Below are 23,324 nucleotides of genomic sequence, written 5' to 3' on the forward strand. Positions count from 1 at the left end.
TTTGAAAATAATTTGAAACATAGCCTATAGATAATTAGCAGGCAGCGCGTGTTAAGTGTCCTATTGCATAACAATCACATTTTGGAACAGTGAGTTCCTTCTGACATCTCGTGCATAAAACAAGTCAAGCTGGGGTGACCGTCAGAGATATTTGGAACTCACATGTGAAAAGGTTAAGCCCAAGTCTGACTTTAAATGGCACACTCTCTGCCACACACATAAAATGTACTTTGATTCCCGAAATCATACAAGACCTGATTAACCAAGGATAAATGCCACGGATACTCACATTAAAGCATGAATATTTATGACCCAGAAGTTATATTTGTGTCAGATGAAAGTATATAACGCTGAATTATTCACACGCGGGCCATTTATAATTCATCTCGTTCGATTCTATGATTAAAGGACTTGAATGTGTACGCCAGGGGTGTTTGCTCAGTGTGAACCATGTTTAACACATGAAATAGTCGCTTACTGGGGTTGGAATGGACGTCCTCTGCATCATTTTGAAAGATAAAAGTAGCTGACAAGGGAGAACCCTTCTCTTTTCTCCTCCAAGACCCCTTTTTTGTTTTACCAATCAGAGAGCAGATGAGATGTATACTGTACAGCTCCTTGCTCTCTTTCTGTGCTCACTTTGAGGGAGTCAAATATTTTTGAGTGTGGTGATTGAATAGATATGACGGAGTCTGTCACAAAAAGAAGAATGTGTAAAAGCATAAATGGTGCATGTGTCTGCTGGGATCTCCTTAGCTTTTGTTCCACACTCCTGCTAATTAAAACACGTGTGTATCCCTGTTCTAAGAAAATAAAATGTCCCTTATAAAGCCACGCTGAAAATAACAAAAATATGGAATTGAATTCTAGGAGAAGTACTGTAACTGGTGAATCTTACCGAGTGCATATTATGCCCTGAGAGAAGATGGCTATCCTGGCCCAGCATATTGGACATCATGAGGGCAGCAGGCAGCTCTGGGTAGGAATAGGGGTTGAGCAGGCCATTGTGGGGCAGTGAGTGGAAGGTGTAGCCCGACTCGGGGTCCATGAGGTGAAGCAGAGAGGGGTCAGCGTGGTTGGGGGGTGTGATGGGGGGGATCTCGTAGTCTTCATCCCCTCCTCCTCCGCTGTTGTTTCCTCGGCCTTGACTGGAGTAGTTCTGAGAATGGGGACAAGATGACAGGACAGGTTTCAAGTTCAAGATTCACATTTTTTTGTTTATTTACCATTTGTGACAAACACATTGGAAATCTTGCTCACTGAAGATAAAAAGGAGTGAGATGGCAAGTGTGTAGACCATAGGAGTTGAGATATTGAAATCAAACACATCAGCAAATGCCATCAGACATGAAGCCACAAATTATGGTAATCGATTAGAAGGAGATTAAACTATAATTAATTAACCTGAAAAGCAAACTGCATATGCTTAACTATGTAGCAAAACAGTAATATAGTCATCCTGGTTTAATCACCAACACTGATGTGCTCAATCAGCTTTTAAAATCAATCCTATAGCGTGTTGTAATGCAGCGTGTTGTAATGCAGCGTGCTGTAATGCAGCGTGTTGTGATGCAGCGTGTTGTGTTGCAGCGTGTTGTGATGCAGCGTGTTGTAATGCAGCGTGTTGTAATGCAGCGTGTTGTAATGCAGCGTGTTGTAATGCAGCGTGTTGTAATGCAGCGTGTTGTAATGCAGCGTGTTGTAATGCAGCGCGTTGTAATGCAGCGTTGTAATGCAGCGTTGTAATGCAGCGCGTTGTAATGCAGCGCGTTGTAATGCAGCGTGTTGTAATGCAGCGTGTTGTAATGCAGCTCTCGCTGCCTTGGGTTCCTCCGTGTCAGTCCAGAAAGCAAGATAATGTGCAAAGAAAGAAATGTGTTTGTGATGAAGAAACTCATTTCTGTTAAAGGTTAATGGCTTATTAATGAAGAACCCAAACAAAGCTTTACTCATAGAACACTAGCAACACCGGTTGGGGTCTATTCCTTTTAACTTATTGAATTTTAAATAGAAAATCCTCACAACATTCCTCAATGTTATGATTCACATTGGGATTTCAATCAAATTCCTGAACTGAATTGGGTTGAGATGGAATTGACCAAATCCCCCTGTCTCTATGTTATGAGCTGTATGTCAATAAATTACCTCTTCTCTCCAGATATCACAAGGTGAAATACTTTCTTATGATTCTGCAAATGCAAATCAGGTGGTACAGGAAGAAGCCTCACTGTGGTATCTCCAAGGGCTATCTTGACATAATATTGTGCTGAGAAATATGGTTTTGCACTCTCAAAAGCACACCGAGGGTATTCACCAGGGAATGAAAAGCAATTTTGTCAGAGGCAATCTGATGCTGACTCCCTTTATAATGACTGGGGAAAATTAATCATCACAAGTAATATTCCAGTGTCAGCCATTCAAGAGCTTTTTAATAGAATTTGTATGATTCATGTCTCACGGTACACATCAAGCAGTCCGTTCTGCAACATTTCAGAAATCAATTCAATATCATCTTCGTGTAGGCTGTCATCTCGCCTGTCAGAGCAGCCATTTATCTTGCAAACAAATACTTTTAGCAAACAAATGGCAAGAAATACTGAGGAAAATCAGGCATGCTCCATCCGGCTATGTTGGTGCATGGAACCAAGATAAAACTCCTTTATAATAGAACATTGTAAGCAAGGAAAAAGAGACATGAACCTACATTAGGCTGAAATGTTTTCATTTTCCTTTCAATGGGAAATTGAGTTCAAAATACTGTTTTTCTTTATGTTTTCATAATAACATACACTTTACATGAAGTTTATCTTGGTGCGGATGTTCTTAGTGCGGATGTTCTTAGTGCGGAAGTTCGCTACTATTGCTATATCCAACGTCAGGGAGAGCTTGTTTTTGCACATAACAGGTTACTATTGACCTACATTTATTTTCTACTTAGTCCATTGGAATTGCACTTCTCATAAAACTTTCAAGGCCAGCTGTAGTTATGTCTTATTGTCACACCCTGACCATAGTTTGCTTTGTATGTTTCCATGTTTTGTTTGGTCAGCGTGTGATATGAGTGGGCATTCTATGTTGTGTGTCTAGTTTGTCTGTTTCTGTGTTTAGCCTGATATGGTTCTCAATTAGAGGCAGGTGTTAGTCATTGTCTCTAATTGGGAACCATATTTAGGTAGCCTGTTTGGTGTTGGGGTTTGTGGGTAATGGTTCCTGTGTTAGTTTGCACCAGTTTAGGCTCTTTCGGTTTTCACGTTACGTTTATTGGTTTTGTATTGATCGTGTTTCATCTTCATTAAAGATGTATCTCAATAACCACGCCGCATTTTGGTCCGACTCTCCTTCACACCAAGACAACCGTTACACTAATAAGTGAGATAAATATTGTACGTTCTTGTACTATATATCTTAGGATTTCTTGACAAGAGACAAATATGTAACTTGGCAAGCATTTTCAAGGATGTCATTTGGGCAGACCATACCCTCAAATAACTGTCTACAGAACTGTCTACAGAGCACCCTATATATTTTTGGGGTCTCTTTTCAGTTCTATTGGCCTCCGATTGTGTCTTCCAGTAGGCCTGGTTGGTATTGGAGGAATAATGTATGATTTGTCAAAGCTTACAGTATATTTATTAAGACATTTTATGACCATTTTCTACTTTCCTCATAGCCTACAGCCTCAATGAGATATTTGTGTCACGGATATTGGCTATTGTGTTGGTAAAACATTATGAAAAATTAAGAAACACTTATTCTTACATTCCTCAGATCCGAACAACTTCATGTATTTCAGACAATTCCTTCTCCAAGATAAAATGTAACTTATGTAGGATGCATGTTCGAAGATTTGAATGCTGCACGAGGCGATTTTACAATCAGGCCTTCCATTGTTTTAACAAGTCCTTTCATGTCCTTGGGGATAAAATCTGGAACAAGGACATAGCAAGTTTAATACTTTCAAACGCAGATAAATAATTCATACATCTGCTGTCTTTCAGGTCATGTGGATAAAAAAAAGGGTCAAAACTAAATGTCAAATGTTGATTCAGCCTTACTCCACCACCTTAGCCCTCCCATTAAAGGTGAAATTTAAGCAAATCTTTCCCATTCATGGAAAGAAAATGCTTGTAAAGCTCCGAGGGCACTACATTATCTCCCTCCTCTCTACAGTTCCATTGTACATGTCAGCTGTCCATATGAGATAATCTAACGCTAGTGGTTATATGGATTAATGTCTATGTTGAAAACTATCGGATAAACACACTAACAGCATACATTTACAGTAAACACTCTGATTTGATATATTTGAATACTGTATTCCATTTGCTTAATCAAACATCCTCTATCTTTACTAAAAATAGCATCTATTGAAAGCAGGTCCAGTAGCCATATGCCATGTTGAGAAAACAACAGATCGGCCTTGTTCTGGCGATGTGCAGCAGCTTGTGATGCACAAACAGAGATGTCAGCCATCTCTAGATAAGAGATAGATATAGGAAGAAGACACTTGGGTTAGGATAGGTTACTCAAACACAACACGACATTCTAGTAGTGCCAAATGCCAAGAAGAGCCTCTTGAGCATAGGGAGGACAAATAAGACACCCATCAACTAATGGCGAGGACAAATGGCTGAAGGGTATTTCAGAATGATCGTCAAATAGATGAAGGACAGTGTGTTGAAGCACTTGACCTAGCCACCATGCTCTGAAATGACAAGAAACTCCATTGGGGTGATGCATCAGCAGAACTAGCCAGTGTAATACAATAGATGGCGATGAATAGCCCTCAATTGAAAAAGAGCAGAAGATAGATTTCAGAGCTGGCTGACTGACAGCCAGGTAGAACTGGGATAAGTGGATTGAAAAAGGGCGGTTTTCTCCGTCCAATCCCGTCAGGACAGGTGGGCTTGGGGGGTATGGGGACTGAGCTATCCTCCATCCTGCTCCCCCCACTGGCAATTCCCTCAAATATCACATCAAAATAGATCTAATTTAGTTGGGTAAAAGACCCACACACACTCCATTACAGCTGTGTGTGGCCTATTTGAGTTGAGCTTGAAATCAGACCAAAAACACCCCAAAAATGAAATGTGAGGAAGCTGAAGAAGAAGCACACCATTAACTCTTTGTTAGTTCAGTTACAAATCTGGACATATTTGTGGGGTTAGTATTGTGGTGCACCACACTTCCCTATTTCATCCAATCATTATTGCTGAAATCACATAAATAAATAAAAGATGTCAGCCTGTAGTCACTCATCCCCCCAAGGGAATGTGGAAGCCCCGGTAATCACATATGGCACAATAGCCTAGCCATAATCCCCCTTTATTTTTATTTTTGTGATGTCATTCTCTTTAAGCCATGGCAAACGGAGGGAGGGGGAGGAGGGGGGAGGGAGGAGAGAAAAACAAATGGTGTGGATCCCTCATTGTTCTCTCTCTATGCCCTCATTCCAGTCAGGGTAATAAGAGAACATTGTGATTTACTGTCACTGAACCGCGAGGAGTGCATCAGAGAGAATCCACTGCGGCAGGGCCATTAAAATAGATTTAACTTCCCACAGTATTAGACCAGATGTCTACACTTCTATTATATTTCAATCAGGCATGACCTTGGTCTCCATATGATGAGAAAGATCACTGGGGAGGAGAGCGAGAGAGAGAGAGAGAGAGAGAGAGAGAGAGAGAGAGAGAGAGAGAGAGAGAGAGAGAGAGAGAGAGAGAAATAAATCCATGGAAAACCAATAGAAATATCAAACTACTTAGTCCTCTCTAAATCCCTCTGCAGCAGCAGCAGTAGTGCATATAAAGCGGAGCCCAAAATAGATCCATGGTTTCAAGTTCTCTTAAAAGAGCGTATGAATCATTCAGTGTACTCTCACTGCTGATAAGTTCTGTTTTGGGGTGGTTTTAAGGTTTCAGCATTATGTACATTAAGTTGAGGAGGACCAAGTGGCTCACAGCCAAAAGAGGACCTTCTCTGAATAATCTTCATGCACTGTTCTCCAGACCTGGGTTCAAAATGTACTAATTTAAATAGTTTGCTTTAGCCTGCCTGAATTGCCTGATATTTTGCAACTAAGCTATTGGTTCCTTTGTGCTCGGTAAGCTCAATCAAGCCCAGCAAAAATGTTTTAAAAAGTATTTCTTAACCAAGTTCTACTGTACTCATGGCTATTTTGTGGTAGGCTGTTATTGTAAATACGAATGTATTCTTAATTTACTTGTCTAAATAAATAAAGGTAAAAACAAACAATTGTGTATATATTGGGATAGTCTCGTATTGGTCATGTTGTTTAGTCTAGTAGAACCTGAAATATAAAGAGACATCGTGGATAAAACTGGAATTTACTCATAGACGTAATGGAGACCCTAGGCTTTTTTATTCTTGTATTTCTTCTCTTTCAGAAGCTGATGATAATTGGATTTATTGGCTGACAGACTCACCAAGATAGGATGTCCATAACAAATCCTCTCAGCATGGGTGTGGGCATCCTATTCCCTCAATGTTGTTTCAATGTTGTTTCAATGTCGAAGAATAATGTTTCACTGAGAAACACCGTTAGAATGTAAACAGTTAATTTTCAACCAATATAACTAGATGAAATGGTTTTAATCTCAAAACTGAAGAAGGCACTACGTGCCAAAACGTTGGTTAGATTTACCCATTCAAATGTTGGGAGCATGCAGTGCATTCGGAAAGGATTGAGACCCCTTGACTATTTACATATTTTGTTACGTTACAGCCTTATTCTAAAATGGATGAAATTGTTTCCCCCCCCAATCAATCTACACACAATACCCCATAATGACAAAGTACAATACATGTTTTTAGAAATGTTTTACATAAGTATTCAGACCTTTTACTCAGTAAAAGTACTGAGTAAAAGGTCTGAATACTGAATACCTTTCACAGCAATTAATAGCCTCGAGTCTTCTTGGGTATGACGCTACAAGCTTGGGACATATGTATTTGGGGAGTTTTTCCCATTCTTCTCTGCAAATCCTCTCAAGCTCTGTCAGGTTGGATGGGGAGTGTTGCTGCACAGCTATTTTCAGGTATCTCCAGAGATGTTCGATGGAGTTCAAGTCCAGGCTCTGGCTGGCCCACTCAAGCACATTCAGAGACTTGTCCTGAAGCCCCTCCTGCATTGTCTTGGTTGTGTGCTTAGGGTCGTTGTCCTGTTAGAATGTGAACCTTTGCCCCCGTCTGAGCTCCTGAAATTTTCATCAAGGATCTCTCTGTTCTTTGCTCCGTTCATCTTTCCCTTGATACTGACTAGTCTCCCAGTCCCTGCAACTGAAAAACATCCCAAAGCATGATGCTGCCACCACGCTTTACCGTAGGGATGGCGCCAGGTTTACATTAGATGTGATGCTTGGCATTCAGGCCAATAGTTCAATCTTGGTTTCATCAGCAGAGAATCTTGTTTCTCATGGTCTGTGAGTCCTTTAGGTGCCTTTTGGCAAACTCCAAGTGGGCTGTCATGTACCTTTTAGTGAGGAGTGGCTTCTGTCTGGCCACTCTACCATAAAGGCCTGATTGGTAGAGTGATGCAGAGATGGCTGTCCTTCTGGAAAGTTCTCTCATCTCCACAGAGGAACTCTGGAGCTCTGTCAGAGTGACCATTGGGTTCTTGGTCACCTCCCTGACCAAGGCCATTCTTCCCCAATTGATCAGTTTGGCCAGGCAGCCAGCTCTAGGAAGAGTCTTGGTGGTTCCAAACTTCATCAGTCTTAAATAGAAGGAGGCCACTATGTACTTAGGGACCTTCAATGCTGCAGAAATGTTTTGGTACCCTTCCCCAGATCTGTGCCCCGACACAATCCTGTCTCAGAGCTCTACGGACAATTCTTCGACCTCATGGCTTGGTTTTTGCTCTGACATGCACTGTCAACTGTGGGACCTTATTTAGACAGAGATGTGCCTTTCCAATCAATTTAATTTACCACAGGTGGACTCCAATCAAGTTGTAGAAACATCTCAAGGATGATCAATGGAAACAGGATGCACCACAGCTCAATTTTGAAACTGACTACTTATGTAAATAAGGTATTTCTGTTTTTTACTTGTAATAAATTAGCAAAAATTTCGAAAAACCTGTTTTCGCTTTGTCAATATGGGGTATTTGTGTGTAGATTAATAAGGAAAACATCCCTTTAATCAGTTTTAGAAAAAGGCTGTAATGTAACAAAATGTGGAAAAAGGGAAGGGGTCTGAATCAATGCACTGTACATAGAGTGTTCAATTTTCTTTCTCAACTATATCACATTTTTCTAGTTGGTCTTGAGAAAGAGATGTGCATCATGCTTTACATGTACATGATTAGTGCTCATGATCTACTCTGGCAACTTTTCGCATGACCAAAAAGGAAGAATGATGAGAAGAGAACTACCCACTGAAACTGGAAGGGGTGTGTGTGTGTGTGTGTCTGCACGCGTGCATGTCTGTGTGTACGTATCCCTGCGCACATGTGTTTCTATCTGTTGTACTCAGAGTATAATGGTACACCATTAAGTCATTTTGCCATCGCCCACATGTGTTGAGCGTGTTATGAGGTGTCTTTGCTCTCTGATATATATTTTTTTAAATATTATTTTAGTGAAATGGCAGAGAGCAGGCCTCGAACCCTCAACCTTCTAGCCCGAAGTCCAGTGCGCTATCAACTGTGCCCCAAAAGCATGCTCGAGCGGCAGAGTCGATATCCGCGCTTACAAACTCAGGGTCGTTACATAATATATGATTTTTTATTTTTTAAGTTATTCAAGTATAAATTACCAGTTACCATAGATTGCCATAGCTGACCTGTTAATTACCAAAATGACTGAAGATTCTAGTAACTTTGGTAAATTACTGGTAGCTTTGCAGAGAGAGAGAGAGAGAGAGAGAGACTTTAACCAACTATTCTAATCTAGACCATCAGCAACTGCTCCCCTGTGGTTGTGACTAAATCAATAGAGGCCCACGTTGTCTCCTCACATTCTCAACAACAGAAGTACCAAAGGCAGAAACACAAAGAAGCTAAAACTATCTAGTTCTTGAAGACCCTGAGTTTATTTCTACAGCAAGGCAGCGTCGGAACAAAAGTTTTGTTAAACAAGAGGTAACAGAGAGAAAAGTATTTCTCTCTTGTTCTTTCTCTCCTTCTGCCTCTGGCTCTGCACACCAGACCTGGGTACCAATACTATTTTAAATCATTTCAAATACTCATCTCTAAGTACTCTAAAGTGTAGGCTAAAGCAAATGCTCAAAGTATTTGAATGATTTCAAATATTATTTGAACCCAGGTCTGCTCTCTGTACAGTGACTGATAACAACATAGGGAGGAAGTTGTAAATCCCATCAGTTACAACTCTATTGTAAATTAAACCCCAGTGGGATAAGGACTGTAAAAACAGAGAGGAGGGCGATGGCCACATAAACATACACCGGCTCCAGTCTGTAATGAACCAAACATATCACCCTCACTGCTGATTGACAGACCAATCCCAATCAAAGCATTTCCTGTCCGTCAAATTGGCCTGATCCCCAATCAGCCTGGTTATTTGGGGCACTGCTAGACACTCAATGCGCTGAGCTTGAAAGAGGAGACTACACTACCCACAATTCCACAATATAATTTCCTTCAAGTCACACTTGCCTGATGCCCAAACAGCCTGATTATTCGGGGCACCACCGGACTCATAACGCGCTGAATGGACGCAGGCTAGATAAAGACTTGAATGGGACACTACACTACTACACTACTCATGATTCCACACATAATATGGTGGCCATGTTTGTTGATGTTAACAGACAATGTATACTAAATATACTTTACATGTATGTATAGCAATGAACATTCTTGCACTTGTGCTTGTGAACAATGTACATTCAATGACAGATTGAAAACATCAAATGATAGATTTTATGCTTTGTGGTAAGGAATATATAAATAAGCATAATTGAACGAGCTTATAAAACTCTTATAAAGCCTATATTTCAGATAAATCCCAGATTCAAATGAAACGCGGGACACAAATCAAAGTCCATAGGGTGAATTATTGATATTATGAGTTATATTGGTATGCAGTTGGTATGCAGTCAACGCAGATCAAGAATTTCAGCTGGTAAACAAACAAAAAATGTCCCTTCCGTGTACTGTTACAACAAACAAATGAATACCTTTTGGAAGAAGCCACTGAGTGACTAGACCTGTTTCCTAGCTTAGAATCAATGAAAGCTGTTTCTATTTAGTGTTTTTCTCTTGAAAGGGCCTGAGATTACATGTGTAATGTAATCTCCTGACTATGTGCTGAAGTGTGCTAGCTAGACACAAGAAGCTCTGGACACTCACAAAGGTAACTCTATAATATACTTTTTTTTTAATTCAACAGACATACAATATTGATGGGCCGGTGGGACATCAAAAGTATATTGGCATATGTGCAATTGAAGTTATACATTTTGCAACCCACAAATGTCATGTTACGACAAAAAAAAAAACGACAAAAAAAACATGACATCATCCCCAAGACATCACCTAGTGATTGCACCTAGAGATCTAATCAACAACAAAGGGCGTGGTGGGGGAGTCAACCTGGGTCTTCCTGCATGGGGGGGTGGAGGGTGTCTTCCTGGGGCATGCATACAGTGCCTTCAGAAAGTATTCACACTACCTTACTTTTTCCAAATTTTGTTGTACTACAAGGTGGGATTTAAATGGATTTAATTGTAATTGTTTTCCCCAACGATCTACACAAAATACAATGTAATGTCAAAGTGGAAGAACAATTATAGCATTTGTAAAAAAAAATATATGTTTTCTGGGTAAATCTCTAAGAGCTTTGCACACCTGGATTGTACAATATTTGCACATAATTTTGTTTAATTCTTCAAGCTCTATCAAGTTGATTGTTGATCATTGCTAGACAGCCATTTTCAAGTCTTGCGATTTAAGTCCAAACGTTAACGAGGCCACTCAGGAATATTCAATGTCGTCTTGGTAAGTGACTCAAGTGTATATTTGGCCTTGTGTTTCAGGTTATTGTTCTGCTGAAAGGTGAATTTGTCCCCCAGTGTCTGCTGGAAAGCAGACTGCACCAGATTTTCTTTTAGGATTTTGCCTGTGCTTTGCTCTATTCAGTTTCTTTTTATCCTAAAAAAAACTCCTGAGTCCTTACCGATGACTAGCATACCCAGAACATGATGCAGCCACCACCATGCTTGAAAATATGAAGAGTGCTGCTCAGTTATGTGTTGTGTTGGATTTGCCCCAAACAAAACACTTTGTATTCAGGACATGAAGTTAATTTCTTTGCCACATTTTTTGCAGTTTTACTTTAGTGCCCTATTGCAAACAGGATGCATGTTCTGGAATATTTGTATTCTGTACAGGCGTCGTTATTTAGGTAAGTATTACGGAGTAAAAAATGTTGTTGATCCTCAGTTTTCTCCTATCGCAGCCATTAAACTCTGTAAATGTGTTAAAGACACCATTGGCCTCATGGTGAAATCCCTGAGCGGTTTCCTTCCTTTCCGGCAACTGAGTTAAGAAGGACGCCTGTATCTTTGTAGTGACTAGGTGTATTTATACACCATCCAAAGTGTAATTAATAACTTCACAATGCTCAAATGGATATTCAATGTCTGCTTTTTTTTACCAATCTACCTATACTTCTTTGCGAGGCACTGGAAAAACTCTCTGGTCTCTGTGGATGAATCTGTTTTCGTAATTCACTGCTCTACTGAGGGACCTTACAGATAATTGTATGTTTGGGGTACAAAGATGAGGTAGTCATTAATAAATCATGTGAAACACAATTATTGCATACAGAGTAAGCCCATGCAACATATTATGTGACTTGTTAAGCACATTATAGCTCTTAACTTATTTAGACTTACCATAAACTAAGTGGTTGAATGCTTGTTGACTCAAGACTTTTCAGCTTTTAATTTTTTATTAATTTGTAAAAATGTCTAAAAACATTCCACATTATGGGACATTGTTTGTATGCCAGTGACACAAAATCTTATCCATTTTAAATGCAGGCGGTAACACAACAAAATATGAAAAATTCAAGAGGTGTGAATACATTCTGAAGGCACTGTACATCTATACATCTACATTATATTAAAACAAAACACAGAAAAACAATTGGGTGGTATACCGCTGCTAAATTCATATAAGAGAAACACTGAGATCAATGGCTATTCACCATCACAGAAATGAACGCAGCGAAGAAGCCCCAGTTTGTTTCATTCATCTTCAAAGGCCATGATTATATGCAGCAAGTAAATGCACATCTAATGTACATAATTAGATGTCAATTATGCAATAACTGCCTCATTTTCCAAACACATGCATTGAGTATCTGTAATGATTTCTATGTGGAACGAAGGGAAAACACAGATGTCATAAGCGTGTGAAATCTTTGAATTATTTTCAGATGATAGGTAGGCTAGGCCTCGAGGCAGTATGCTCTGAAGAGTATTGGGAATGGGCAACTTTCATAAACTCAGCTAGAGTTTAGATTCCATGTTTTGGAAAGCCACAAAGTCTTAACTTCTTATGGTTGGGGGCAGTATTGAGTAGCTTGGATGACTAAGGTGCCCAGAGGTGCCCAGAGCAAACTGCCTGCTACTCAGTCCAAGTTGCTAATATATGCAAATTATTAGTATATTTATATATACACTGCTCAAAAAAATAAGGGTAACACTTAAACAACACAATGTAACTCCAAGTCAATCACACTTCTGTGAACTCAAACTGTCCACTTAGGAAGCAACACTGATTGACAATAAATTTCACGTGCTGTTGTGCAAATGGAATAGACAACAGGTGGAAATTATAGGCAATGAGCAAGACACCCCCAATAAAGGAGTGGTTCTGCAGGTGGTGACCAAAGACCACTTCTCAGTTCCTATGCTTCCTGGCTGATGTTTTGGTCACTTTGGAATGCTGGCGGTGCTTTCACTCTCGTGGTAGCATGAGATGGAGTTACAACCCACACAAGTGGCTGAGGTAGTGCAGCTCATCCAGGATGGCACATCAATGCGAGCTGTGGCAAGAAGGTTTGCTGTGTCTGTCAGCGTAGTGTCCAGAGCATGGAGGCGCTACCAGGAGACAGGCCAGTACATCAGGAGACGTGGAGGAGGCCGTAGGAGGGCAACAACCCAGCAGCAGGACCGCTACCTACGCCTTTGTGCAAGGAGGAGCAGGAGGAGCACTGCCAAATCCCTGCAAAATGACCTCCAGCAGGCCACAAATGTGCATGTGTCTGCTCAAACGGTCAGAAACATACTCCATGAGGGTGGTATGAGGGCCCGACTTCCACAGGTGGGGGTTGTGCTTACAGCCCAACACCGTGCAGGATGTTTTTCATTTGCCAGAGAACACCAAGATTGGCAAATTCGCCACTGGCGCCCTGTGCTCTTCACAGATGAAAGCAGATTCACACTGAGCAAATGTGACAGACGTGACAGTCTGGAGACACCGTGGAGAACGTTCTGCTGCCTGCAACATCCTCCAACATGACCGGTTTGGTGGTGGGTCAATCATGGTGTGGGGTGGCATTTCTTTGGGGGGCCACACAGCACTCCATGTGGTCGCCAGAGGTAGCCTGACTGCCATTAGGTACCGAGATGAGATCCTCAGACCCCTTGTGAGACCATATGCTGGTGCTGTTGGCCCTGGGTTCCTCCTAATGCAAGACAATGCTAGACCTCATGTGGCTGGAGTGTGTCAGCAGTTCCTGCAAGAGGAAGGCATTGATGCTATGGACTGGCCCGCCCGTTCCCCAGACCTGAATCCAATTGAGCACATCTGGGACATCATGTCTCGCTCCATCCACCAACGCCACATTGCACCACAGACGGTCCAGGAGTTGGAGGATGCTTTAGTCCAGGTCTTTCGAGGAGATCCCTCAGGAGACCATCCGCCACCTCATCAGGAGCATGCCCAGGTATTGTAGGGAGGTCATACAGGCACGTGGAGGCCACACACACTACTGAGCCTCATTTTGACTTGTTTTAAGGACATTACATCAAAGTTGGATCAGCTTGTAGTGTGGTTTTCCACTTAAATTTTGAGTGTGACTCCAAATCCAGACCTTCATGGGTTGATAAATTTGATTTCCATTGATAATTTTTGTGTGATTTTGTTCTCAGCAAAGAAAAACGTATTTCATAAGAATATTTCATTCATTCAGATCTAGGATGTGTTATTTCAGTGTTCCCTTTATTTTTTTGAGCAGTGTATTATATATATATATATATATATATATATATATATATATATATATATATATACAGACCATACACACATATATATATATATATATATATAGAAAGAGAGAGAGAGAGAGAGAGGGAGTGGGACAAAAAAAGTATTTTGTCAGCCACCAATTGTGCAAGTTCTCCCACTTAAAAAGATGAGAGAGGCCTGTAATTTTCATCATAGGTACACTTCAACTATGACAGACAAAATGAGGAAAAAAAATCCAAATCCAAATCACATTGTAGGATTTTTAATGAATTTATTTTCAAAATATGGTGGAAAATAAGTGTTTGGTCAATAACGAAAGTGTATCTCAATACTTTGTTATATACCCTTTGTTGGCGATGACAGAGGTCAAAAGTTTTCTGTAAGTCTTCTCAAGGTTTTCACACACTGTTGCTGGTATTTGGCCCATTCCTCCATGCAGATCTCCTCGAGAGCAGTGATGTTTTGGGGCTGTTGCTGGGCAACACAGACTTTCAACTCCCTCCAAAAAATGTTCTATGGGGTTGAGATCTGGAGCTGGTTAGGCCACTCCAGGACCTTGAAATGCTTCTTACGAAGCCACTCCTTCGTTGCCCGGGCAGTGTGTTTGGGATCATTGTCATGCTGAAAGACCCAGCCACGTTTCATCTTCAATGCCCTTGCTGATGGAAGGAGGTTTTCACTCAAAATCTCACGATACATGGCCCCATTCATTCTTTCCTTTACACGGATCAGTCGTCCAGAAAAATAAAGGGACCAGGGAAATTTACATGATGTTTCCACCCCCATGCTTCACAGTAGGTATGGTGTTCTTTGGATTGAACTCAGCATTCTTTGTCCTCCAAACACGACGAGTTGAGTTTTTACCAAAAAGTTATATTTTGGTTTAATCTGACCATCTGACATACTCCCAATCATCAATATGCTCTCTAGCAAACTTCAGGCAGGCCTGGACATGTACTGGCTTAAGCAGGGGGACACGTCTGGCACTGCAGGATTTGAGTCCCTGGCGGCGTAGGGTGTTACTGATGGTATGCTTTGTTTCTTTGGTCCCAGCTCTCTGCAGGTCATTCACTAGGTCCCCCCGTGTGTTTCTGGGATTTTTGCTCACTGTTCTTGTGATCATTTTGACCCCACGGGGTGAGATCTTGCGTGGAGCCCCAGATCGAGGGAGATTATCAGTGGTCTTGTATGTCTTCCATTTCCTAATAATTGCTCCCACAGTTTAATTTCTTCAAACCAAGATGCTTACCTATTGCAGATTCAGTCTTCCCAGCCTGTTGCAGGTCTACAATTTTGTTTCTGGTGTCCTTTGACAGTTCTTTGGTCTTGGCCATAGTGGAGATTGGAGTGTGACTGTTTGAGTTTTTTTTTACCTTTATTTAACTAGGAAAATCAGTAAAGAACAAATTCTTATTTTCAATGATGGCCAAGGAACAGTGGGTTAACTCACCTGTTCAGGGGCAGAACGACAGATTTGTATCAGCTCGGGGGTTTGAACTTGCAACCTTCCAGGTTACTAGTCTAACGCTCTAACCACTAGGCTACCCTGCCGCCCCGGGTGTCTTTTATACTGATAACAAGTTCAAACAGGTGCCATTAATACAGGTAACGAGTGGAGGACAGAGGAGTTACAGGTCTGTGAGAGCCAGAAATATTGCTTGTTTGTAGGTAACCAAATACTTATTTTCCACCATAATTTGCAAATAAATTCCTAAAAAATCCTACAATGTGATTTTCTGGATTTTTTTTCTCATTTTGTCTGTCATAGTTGAAGTTTACCTATGATGGAAATTACAGGCCTCTCTAATCTTTTTAAGAGGGAGAACTTGCACAATTGGTGGCTGACTAAACACTTTTTTGCCCCACTGTATATATTAGTATATTTGGATAGAAAACACTCTGAACTGTCTAAAACTGTTTGAATGATGTCTGTGAGTATAACAGAACTCATATGGCAGGCAAAAACCTGTGAAATAATCCAACCAGGAAGTGGGAAATCTGAGGTTGGTCGTTTTCCAACGCATTCTCATTTATTTTACCTTTATTTAACTCAGCAAGTCAGTTAAGAACAAATTCTTATTTTCAACGATGGCCTAGGAACAGTGGGTTAACTGCCTGTTCAGGGGCAGAACGACAGATTTGTACCTTGTCAGCTCGGGGATTTGAACTTGCAACCTTCCGGTTACTAGTCCACCGCTCTAACCACTAGGCTACCCCCTATTGAAGATACAGGGGGATATTGGTCATGTTGCACTTCCTAAGGCTTCCACTAGATGTCAACAGTCTATAGACCTTGTTTGATGTTTCTACTGTAAAGGAGGGGCTCATAAGGGCTCTTTGAGTTAGTGGTCTGGCAGAGTACCACAAGCTCGTGACGCTCGTTCACGTGAGAGTTAGCTCGCGTTCAATTGCATTTCTACAGACAAAGGAATTCTCTGGTTGGAACATTATTGAAGATTTATGTTAAAAACATCCTAAAGATTGATTCTATACATCGTTTGATATGTTTCTACGGACTGTAATGAAACTTTGACATTTCGTCTGCCCCTAGTGAACACGCTTCGTGAGTTGGGACATAAATGATGGGCATTATCGAATAAAACAAACATTTATTGTGGAACTGGGATTCCTGGGAGTGCATTCTGATGAAGATCATCACAGGTAAGTGAATATTTATAATGTTATTTCTGACTTCTGTTGACTGCACAATATGGCGGATATCTTTTTGGCTTGTTTGGTTTCTGACTTCCGTACTCAGACTATTGCATGGTTTCCTTTTTCCGTAAATCTTTTATGAAATCTGACACAGCGGTTGCAATAAGGAGAAGTCTATCTAAAGTTCAATGCATAACACTTGTATTTTCATCAACATTTATTATGAGTATTTCTGTAAATTGATGTGGCTCTCTGCAAAACCACCGCATGGTTGTGGAACTACTGAACATAATGCGCCAATGTATACTGAGATTTTTTGATAGAAATAGGAATTTTATCGAACAAAACATACATGTATTGTGTAACATGAAGTCCTATGAGTGTCATCTGATGAAGATCATCAAAGGTTAGTGATTCATTTTATCTCTATTTCTGATTTTTGTGGAAAAATGGCTGTGTTTTTCTGTGACTTGGCTCTGACCTAACATAATCGTTTGTAGTGCTTTCGCCATAAAGTCTATTTGAAATCTGACACTGTGGTGGGTTTAACAAGAAGTGTATCTTTAAAATGGTCTGAAATACTTCTATGTTTGAGGAATTTTAATTATGGGATTTCTGTTGTTTTGAATTTTGCCCTGCACTTTCACTGGCTGTTGTCATATTGACCCCGTTAGCGGGATCTCAGCCCTAAGAAGTTTTTAAGTTCAAAGAGATGTCAGTTGAGACCTTTGATCACTTAAAGTAGGTGTTGATTGACATATCACCAGTCTGATGGACAACAGTGCTGGACAGTTTGCCCAATTAAAGCAACCAATGTGTGTCCAGTGATGTCGTCAGAGAAGCCAACACGGTAGACCTTGTGATTCTGCAATGAGCCATGAGCAGCCAATAAACTGCGAAATCTATCGCTCGACCCCTCATTATATGGAGTCAATCCAGACATCAAAGAAAATACAATCTTATTAGGAAAGGTTTAGGGGGTCTCTACTCAGCCTTTTGACTTCTGAACACTCATGCTCCCTCTTCCTCTCCTTGCCTCCCTCCCTCCCCCTTTTCTCTCTCCCTCCCCCTTCTCTCTCTCCCTCCCTCTCTGTTGGCAAGTGCTAATTGATGAGGAGTTGTAACCTTGTCATGTTTTGTTAAAGCATCAAGGTTTGCCGCTGTATCAACAAATCTTCCCATGTGTTCCAGCTCTAGCTGTGAGTACTCTGCTCCCCTCCCCCCAGTCTACTGGAGTGAGTGTCGGGTCAGCTCCTATCTTAGCTACACTCCTAAGCTCCCAACAGGCTAGTTAGACAGAAATCTAACAACACCTTATAACACCTTTTAATACTGTAAAACCTCAATACACCAAGTCTGGAGGAAGTTTGTGCATGGCCTATGCTCTCAATGGAACGAAAGGGTTTGAGACAAGTAAGTCAGTGAAAACTGTTTTGGTAAAAACAAATCCACACCTTACCTTGCCTGGACTAGGTAACACAGCTATTAGTTTTGGGAACTCCATAATAACTAGTCAATAATTAAGCATGGGAAGTTACTCTCCATGTTAGGAATAGAGAAAACTACAACATGTGGATGACAATGAGGGTGGTAGCTCTGAAGCAACATTGTTCAATTGTTTTTGCTTTTCATACTTTGCTATTCGACATTTAAACGCTTCAGTTTAGCTGATGCAGCCGCCACAGATAGAATGGTATTTGACCATAAGGTAGAACCTGTTTGTTCAAACTTCATTATTAGTTGGTGAACTGGCCTACTCACCTGGCTTGGTGACCGAAACTCCTGGTTATTGTCATTCATGTACATGTTGTCACCATCAAACTGTAAAAAGAAATAGAAAGAAAACAAATATTACGTGAATAAGAGTTCTAAACACAGAGAGAGAGAAAGAGAGAGAAAGAGAGAGAAAGAGCGAGAGAAGTAGTGATGGCTTTACGGGTGGCCTGAAGCGTGAGTCTAATTACTTTGTCACATTCTCTAAACCTCGTTGTGGCAGTGTCGGTAATTACAGTTCATCAGTGGGCGGTAATTAGGCTAGTTGAGCCAAGTGACGAGCGATGGGCTTTCCCTTGTGGGGTCGAGAATACCCTATGTGTATACTGTGTGTGTGCTCATGTGTGTGTGTGTGTGTGCGCGCATGTGTGTGTGCGCATGTGTGTGTATGAGTACTTGGCTGTTGAAGGGAAGGGATGCCATGTCTCTCACATGGGGTATAAGCAATGAGGAGTATGCTAAGAGAAGAGAACACTTGATGCTGACCCTAATTCTAAACACTAATAAATGAGGGGGAATGCCTTTACTGGGGTTTTAGCATGGCTGTGCTCCAATCAGATTGCGTGGCTGAACTGTTTTATGACATGGCCCTGACACTAGACAAACTACAGTGCTATGCTGTTTTAGCTACATTGCTATGGTACAGATGGGCCACAATTTAGGAAAGATTCCTATTCAGACATAGGCCCCTTTGAGGACTCAGGGGCCATATCAAGTGTCCTAGTACTGATTTAAGACCAGTTTGTCTTTTAGATCACAATTAAAGGTTACATGGACTGGTGGGACCTGATCCTGGATCAGCAATCCTATTCTGAAATGCTTTATGAATCAGGCCCAGATTTGAAGCAACACAGAAATTCATGAGGAGTACCACTTTTCAATTGGAATCTTCTTGCCAGATAGTCATCTAACATCTTAAAATGAATTTCTTAAGAATGAGGACAGTTCACAAAGCCTAAACTGAAGATACTACAAGAGAATTTCATGAAGCCATTGTGATGGAGAATTTTTTTTATGGCCCAACAGAAAGCAATATATTGCCGTACAACCTTGGACTCTCCATAGCACTCAGATCTGTCATGAAGCCGTTTATACGGCAAATGGGATTAACCTTGACAGTGCCCTCACCGTGCATCGGGTAATACAGGACATTCATAGACATATATCAATACCAGCTCTCAACCCGCTATGGAATTATTTAAAGGCATGAAGGAGAGACAAGGTTTTCTTGTTTGTTGACAAAAGTAATTATTTGCATAGCGTGGGCCACATCACCTAGCTCGGTGGGTTTAGGAAGGGGAACAGACAGACGGCAATGAAAACATGATCAAACAGCATTCTATTTCAAATTCCACAGATGGGGAGATACAGTGGGATTAAATGGGTGGTCTTTTCCGATCCAGAAGAAATGGATTGAAGGTTTGCTAGCTAGAAGAACACAGGTAGAATATCAGTGAACACAGACGGCCCACTGTGATTGGCTAAGAAATGATGACCTGAGAGGTCTGATGGATACGATCCCTGAGGGTGAAAGAAAATATCCACAGTGGAAGACATTAAAAAGAGGGAGATAGAGATAAAGAGAGATAAAGAGAGATACAGAGAGGCAGAGAAAGAGAGAGATTCACAAATTACACCAGATTATTAGTAATAGCGAGTAATGACTGGGGAATGAGCAGTGGCCCGAGGCAATGGTTGGTTAATGATGCATTCAAAGGAAACCTTGTGAGGAACTACTTGCTTATTCTAAAGAATACATTTCTATTCCTAACTATAGATTCACCACCCAGACACATAAATAAGCCGTCTCAATGACACCTCAGTTTCAGAGGGGTTGGGTTAAATGCAGAAGACACATTTCAGTTGGAGGCATTCAGTTGTACAACTGACTAGGTAACCCCTTTCCCTTTCCCTTTCTTGTCTCCAAGAATATATTCAACACGTTTTAGCACTGCACAAAACACACATAAATATCTTTTGGGGCGGCAACTATGCTACTTAAAGAGAACTACACTGAACAAAAATATAAATGCAACAGACAACAATTTCAAAGATTTTAATGAGTTACAGTTCATATAAGGGAATCAGTCAATTGACATAAATTCATTAGGACCTAATTTATGGATTTCACATGAATGGGAATACAGATATGCATCTTTTGGTCACAGATAAAAATGTGCTTCACGATCTTGTCAATGTACTTCTGTGCATTCAAATTGCCGTTGATAAAATGCAATTGCGTTCATTGTCCATAGCTTATGCCTGCCCATAACATAACCCCACTACCATCATGGGGCACTCGGTTCACAATGTTAACAGTAGCGAACCACTTTCCCACACAATGCCATACACATGGTCTACGGTTGTAAAGCCGGTTGGATGCATTGCTCAATTCTCTAAAATGACATTGGAGGCGGCTAATGGTAGAGAAATTTACATGAAATTCTCTGGCAAAAGCTCTGGTGGACATTCCTAGAGTTACCATGCCAATTGCATGCTCCCTCAAAACTTGAGACATCTGTGGCATTTTGTTGTGTGACAAAACTACATATTTTAGAGCGGCCTTTTATTGTCCCCAGCACAAGGTGCACCTGGGTAATTATCAAGCTGTTTAATCAGCTTCTTAATATGCTTCACCTGTCAGGTGGATGGCTTATCTTGGAAAATGAGACATGCTCACAAACAGGGATGTAAACAAATTTGTGCACAAAATCTGAGAGAAATAAGATTTTTGAAACATGGGACCAACACTTTACATGTTGCGTTTATGTTTTTGTTCAGTTTATACAAGCATAGTTTAAATACTGAGCAACATTCTGTTAGCTTTGAATAAGTAATATATTGTCAGACATTTAGCTTTGTGAGATCACAGGCTTATCTCCTTTCAAAACCACACCATATTTGTGAACAACAACTTGATCAATGAGTGGTACAGGGTGATATAATTGTTTCATATGAAAGCCTCTACAGCACGTCCACATTCTGTATTTAGACTACTGTATTTAATTTAATGTATCAAAAACCACTGTCATGTCGGCGATTAGATAAAGTGAGATAAAGAGGTAAGGTCGGAACAGACCCTCTTCTGGGTCTTATAGTACAGTCAACAAATACACACAAAAATATATATTTTATCCTCTTGTTTTTAAGCTATGCCATTAAACAAAACGGATAAAGAATTAAAGTGTTTATTTCATGTCACAGTCTTTTTTTTTTAAACACGGAGGTGGGATGAAAATCTGACGTTCAAATTGAAACCATCCAACTACCAATCAACCCCCAAGACAACAGATAAAGGTCAGACATTTTGTAATTCAACATGGCTGCTCATATATTCCAATGTAAGCCTTGCTCTGCTATAGCTCTCCTCGCACTGGCTCTCCCATTTAAAATGCCAATTTATCCTCAGCTGAATGCTATCAGTGCAGCCATTATTCCACATTCACTGCAGAAACCATCCTCTTTGCCCCCCCCCCCTCCCTCTCTCTCTCTCTCTCTCTCTCTCTCTCTCTCTCTCTCTCTCTCTCTCTCTCTCTCTCTCTCTCTCTCTCTCTCCAGTGGGCACTGGCAGTGCTTCCCCATTGCCGGTCTAATTGTGCATTCTGACTAGACAAGGGAGTCATTAAGCAGTAATTACACACATGTTGTTTTCGGCAAACATCTCTATTTGGATTGCTTTGCATGGTAATTGTTCAGCAGGGACCACCTCTCGCAATGTTTCACAGTGTGAAACGTGGTGGAGAGAAAGAGAGACAGGGAGATAGAGGGAGAGTGTGAGAGACAGAGAGAGTGTGAGGGGGGGGGGGTGATGGCCCAGAACTAGGTCAGGCCTTGCCATCATCGACGAGCATGGCTCTTCAAAAATAATGAACCCACAAGGTGGAAGTAATGCTAACTAGCGTATCTAGGGAATACATGTAATATTTACAGTGCTAATAGTAGAATACAATGTTGCTGTCTTTTCATCTTGGCTTGCGGGATTGTTCAATGCTGGATTTGAAAATTATAGGCTGCATTGAAGAAACCCTTTGATGGATGGGGTAATATGACTGCCATAATGCTACCATGCTACTTTGGAACATCTGGGGAGCTGTATGTCCTCATTTCCTCTTGCACATCAATACAACTATCCCATAGACATGGGTTCAAATACTATTTAAAATTATTACTTTATAAGGGTTTGATTGAGCTGGCCTGGCGCAATGGAACCAAAAGAGTAGCTGCAAAAGTGTTAACAAAGATTGTGGATAAATTAAGATATCCCACTATGTTTAAAAAGCTTTTAACCATTGAAAAGAATTGTCAGTTCCGGGCTGCTTATTGGGGTGGTTCTCCCATAGACAACAATGCATTAGCAGTTGGGTCTGGTCTGCTTAGTTCATTGACTGTAACGTAACCAGAAATAAATTAGGGAGTGGGATGTCTCGCTTCCTCTTCCATCTCTGGTTAACCCTGGTAGGTTACAGCAAACACTCAAAGTATTTGAAGATTTCAAATTTGTACCCATGTCTGCTATCCCACCATTCCACTAAAGAATCCATTCCCCTTGGTGGGCTAGCCAAAGTTAAAACACTTCAAACACCTTACATAGACCTGACTTCACATTTTAGCTTGCAGCATAGGCCTACAGCTGAACGGCAGTAAGAAAACA

General features: G+C 40.9%; 1 protein-coding gene across 2 annotated transcripts in view; it reads right to left on the reverse strand.

Moving 5' to 3' along the window:
• The window catches only part of LOC135528565 (TOX high mobility group box family member 2-like), a 128,066-nt gene that overhangs the window by 43,803 nt on the left and 60,939 nt on the right, over positions 1 to 23,324 (reverse strand). For both annotated transcript variants that reach the window (XM_064957738.1, XM_064957736.1), the window contains 2 exons: positions 18,662 to 18,721; positions 899 to 1,159 (listed from right to left, as the gene is read on the reverse strand). In XM_064957738.1, the coding sequence (XP_064813810.1) occupies positions 899 to 1,159; positions 18,662 to 18,721 (321 nt within the window). The remainder of the gene's footprint in view (positions 1 to 898; positions 1,160 to 18,661; positions 18,722 to 23,324) is intronic.

This window comes from Oncorhynchus masou, chromosome 33 (genome assembly GCF_036934945.1).
Source record: "Oncorhynchus masou masou isolate Uvic2021 chromosome 33, UVic_Omas_1.1, whole genome shotgun sequence".
NCBI classification, from domain to species: domain Eukaryota; kingdom Metazoa; phylum Chordata; class Actinopteri; order Salmoniformes; family Salmonidae; genus Oncorhynchus; species Oncorhynchus masou.